The sequence below is a fragment of the Frankliniella occidentalis genome, unplaced genomic scaffold (assembly GCF_000697945.3).
Source record: "Frankliniella occidentalis isolate FOCC.00 unplaced genomic scaffold, Focc_3.1 Scaffold619, whole genome shotgun sequence".
In the NCBI taxonomy this organism is placed as follows: Eukaryota; Metazoa; Arthropoda; class Insecta; order Thysanoptera; family Thripidae; genus Frankliniella; species Frankliniella occidentalis.
This window is the reverse complement of record NW_026267735.1, coordinates 19,008-23,083: the sequence shown is the minus strand read 5'-3', so window position 1 is coordinate 23,083 and position 4,076 is coordinate 19,008. Positions and strand designations below refer to the sequence as shown.

General features: G+C 57.0%; 2 protein-coding genes across 3 annotated transcripts in view; one reads left to right on the top strand and one right to left on the bottom strand.

The window, feature by feature from the left end:
* LOC113209293 (protein fem-1 homolog CG6966) overlaps positions 1–4,060 on the bottom strand; it is a 22,144-nt gene extending 18,084 nt beyond the window's left edge. For both annotated transcript variants that reach the window (XR_008012185.1, XM_052275431.1), the window contains exon 1: positions 3,834–4,060. Coding sequence is in view for 1 of the 2 variants with exons in the window: in XM_052275431.1 (XP_052131391.1) it covers positions 3,834–4,032 (199 nt within the window). In the remaining variant the exon portion in view is untranslated. The remainder of the gene's footprint in view (positions 1–3,833) is intronic.
* On the top strand, positions 1,856–3,431 carry LOC127751627 (luciferin sulfotransferase-like). The gene is made up of 3 exons (XM_052275432.1): positions 1,856–1,954; positions 2,146–2,342; positions 3,297–3,431. Exons 2-3 carry the CDS (start codon positions 2,147–2,149, stop codon positions 3,395–3,397), a joined length of 297 nt encoding a protein of 98 aa, XP_052131392.1. The 5' UTR covers positions 1,856–1,954; position 2,146; the 3' UTR covers positions 3,398–3,431.
* Positions 4,061–4,076: the final 16 nt, after the last annotated feature.

Here is a 4,076-nt window from a genome sequence, read left to right as displayed (position 1 = left end):
GTGGCATGGCGCTAAAGGGTTAGGTGGGCCCGACCCATTGCACCGGTCAGGATCAACAGCCGGGAGGAGAAAGTGGTGGGAACACTCTAAGTCGTGCGGGTGGGTGGGCGGACGGGCGGACTGGAGGAAGGTGGGGCAGGGAGGGGGGCGTCATTCAGGCCCCTTCCTGCTGCAGTGGAGTCACCAGTGCAACTGCGCCGCGCCGCCGCGCCGCTGCGCTGCGCTCTGACGTCACTGCGGTCAGTGCCTCCTGGCTTGGCGGCACAGCCCTAACGTCCCTAAAACGCGCGTGCGTGCGACGGACAGGAAGCATTACTGCTGCCCCATCCTCTGCACTTCAGGCTGCCGCCGCACCGTATTATGGCCTCTATTTATCAGGCGTTTCATTTTCATTCGCAAAAAAACAAAATAATAAAAAAAATGGAGGCATCGGGTGTGGGGTTTCGAGGACGCGCCGCGCCTGGGTAAATTTTCCTGCTGCTTCAACTTTGAGCTTCTACCGCGCATACCGATCGAGGACTCCGGACTCCGCCATATAGCTTCAATTGGCACGCCGGTCTTAACACGTTCAGTGCGGCGTGACCCACACCGTGGGTCACAATAACATAGGATTGCCTACCCCCGCCGCACTCAACGTGTTAACTCCATCCAAACCGAAGGGGGAGGAGCTGCGGCGCGAGGCAAGGGCGGCCTGCAGCTAAAAATTGCTCACAAACTGCCGAGCAATATGGATGACATGACCCGGGGCAGGACGAAACCAGATGAAGGCCCTAATCGGCATCATCACCACGGCGCGGGAACACGGTTACGACGGTCGTTCTGCTCAAAAAACCCGAATCTTTTTGGGAGCAAAATCCCGACGTCGCCGTAACCAACGAAATTTTCTTCGAAACAAAGAAAAAATTTCAACAGATCGACAAAGTTGGTTGAATTTGGTAAAACGCTGGTTTTTGTGAAAAATGATTTTTGTTATCTGGACAAAAAAAAATAAAAAAATGTGACTTTGGCATCTGAAACGAAAATTTTCGTTCCATTAATTAAATTTCTTTTCCCTACAGACGTATGCGGACGTATGGTTTTAGGTGTGGTCGTCTTCGGTGGCCTTTCCTGACGAGCCAGGTGCATATCCGTTCCTCCGATAAGCACCCCGGAGCTTGGAGCCTCTGGTCGATAATGCCTTCGGGTTGGCGATGCTTATAAACCGCTTCCCAAACTGGATGAAGGGTGAGATCGCCCGCCCCGAGCTATATCGCGTCATGTCCACGTCGCCACTCGGTTCGCAAAAAAGATCAGAGGGAGTGTCTTCTTCTTCGGATACACAAAATGCTTCTGCCCAGCGCCCACGTCTTCCTAGCTTGCAGCTTGCAACAGAGTAAAGCGAGAGGTCAATAAACCCTCGTCAGTTGGATATTGCATATTTTATTGGTAGCGCGCCGCATACGAACGAAATTCACAGTCCCGGTTGATTTCCCTTTCGGCAAAGGGGCCCGTGCGAATTCTTCCTCGATCCCCGAACGTTCGCAAAGGATGGGCGGCCGGGCTGGAGCAGGGCAGGGACCTGGTCCATGGCGTGCCAGCCAGCCTCGCCCAGCCACTCGCCGGGCGGCGCCCCCGCTGCCGCTCCGCTGCCGCTCCGCTCCGCCCCGCCCCGCTCTACCCCTTCCCCCACGCAGCGCTGCGCCGGCCAAGGACCTCTCCTCTCTCTCCCATGGGATGGGCTCTGGAATGGAATGGCAGCTTCACTTTCACTGCCTCTGAGAAAGTACACGGCACGGCGCGGCGCGGTGCGGTAAGGCGTCTAGCGTCGCGCCAGGGGCGAGGTGGGGCCGAGCGGGGCGGGGTGGGGCGGGGCGGGGCGGGCAGGGCCGAAGAAAGTTAACGTGGCTTCCAGGGGCAGCGCCCTCGCCTCAGTCTTCCTGCGACCGTTGTGCCCGCCACAGAGACTTCCAGCCAGGTGTGTGTTTGTGCCGGCCCGGGACCTGACCGGGGACCTCGCCGTCGAGAGTGTGCCGGCCCGGGACCCGGGACCTGACCGGGGACCTCGCCGTCGAGAGTGTGCCGGCCCGGGACCCGGGACCTGACCGGGGACCTCGCCGTCGAGAGTGTGTCGCCCGCGCCGCCCGCTCACTGCCGTCCTTCTTGCAGGATGGGGATCACCTACGAACCTCTGCAGCCCGAGGTGGCGGAGCGCATCGACAATCTGTTCGGCCACAAGAACTGCCTCATCGAGGTGAACCCGGGCAAGGTGCTGATGCCTCCGCGCTACGAGGAGATCGGCGACCGGATCCGCATGTCCGAGGTCCGCCCCGACGACGTCTGGGTCGTGTCCTACCCGCGCACAGGTGAGTTTCGGCAGACACTTGTTTTTGCGGACTTTTTTTTTTTGGGGGGGGGGGTGTTGTTTATTTTGTTGTGGGCTCGTGCCGTGGAACCGTGGGAGGTGAGCAATTTGGTGAACAAATATTTGAAAAGAGACCTTAGAAGAAATATTATACTGGATCAGGTGGCTGACTCACGCCGCGCACTTTCGTAGTGATACTGTACCGCACGCACGGGTGCGGACGGGCTTGCCTATCGTCGCTGCCGACCGCTCCTTAAGGCCCCGTGCGAGTAGGCAAGCCCGCCCGCACCTGTGCATGCGGTACAGTATAACTTCGAAAGTGCGCGGCTTGAGTCAGCCACCTGGTATTACTTGTTTTCTAGTATAGTGCTAAACGTTTCTTTTAAACAGTGCCGCATGGCCACTTTGCTTAGACAACGATTTACTCCGGATCTTTCGGCTAGCATCTTGGTTATCCATCGAGGACGCAGTAAGGGGTTGGCCGATAGAGAGAGAGAGGGGGGGGGGGGGTTACACCTAGTCACTCTCAAATCTTCGAACTACCTCCGCCTGTTTCCTGCCTCCGTTCTCTTGTGCCGGCGGGCCGGGCCAGAGGCTGACGTGGGCCGGCGGGGAACCACTTTCAAAAAGAGAAACAGCTGCCAGCATATCGTGCAGAGCGGCGGTAAGAGGTAGGGGAGAGGAGGAAGTCGAGTGATGTCAGTGTCAGGACGGAACGCCGGAATAATCCTCTAACGCAGTAAACCGGTTCCACGCAGCGAGTGCGCGCCCGCCGCGCCACGCCGGCCGGCAGCCCGGTCCGTGCGTTCACTTTCCATTGCAGCCGGTGCCCCCTCCTGCTCCCCCCCCCCTCCCTGCACGAAGGGTACCCCCTCCTCTACCCCCACGAAGGGTACCTCCCCCCCCCCTCCAACACAACACAACAGTACTGGTAATGGATGCGCGTGACCCCCAGGAAGCACCTGGGCGCAGGAGATGGTCTGGTGCATCGGCAACGACCTGGACTTCGAGCGCGCCAAGATGGTGCAGCAGTTCCGCACGCCGCTCATCGAGTGAGTATTATTTATTATCGTCCGCCTCTGCCGCGGCCAACAACGACGCCTCTCTGGTTTCAATGAAAAAAATAAAAAGGAAAAACAGAACGCGACGACTGCTTTTGCACGCAGAAAAATAAAATTCGGTTCCGTGCAAATCGGTTTAACTGCACAATTTTACACCCGAGCAAAAAAATTAGCTGGGTGTAAAAATATTTAGCCGTAGCGCTAAGTGACATTAGCTACACGATTAAAAAACGTTGTGGTTAACTATATGGCTAAAAAATTAGCCCTGGTGCTAAATAAATTAGCCCAGTCTATTCAGTTAATTTTTTAGCCCCGGTGCTAAAAACTTAGCAGAGCCACGAATTTTTTTTCTGCGTGTGCAAATGGGCTGGGTGGGTATAGAGTATGTGCCTTGTGCGCTGCGCGCGGGTTCTTTCTGGTGCCTCTCTTACTGCTGACGTTGGCGTGTCGCCGTCGACGCTGCTGCTGGTGGCGTTCCCCCTTCCAAAAAGTCAGTTGTACTGTAATAATAAACGTCTGCAGCAGGCGAACACAATGATGACTGAATTGGCAGAGACGACGTCGACGGAGCGAGGCGGGCAGCGGGAGAAATACAGCAATGATAAAAAGCAACAGCTCGTTGTTGTTCATGTCGCGGTGAATTAATCAAGCCCCTCCCCGGGCGGAGCGGGGCG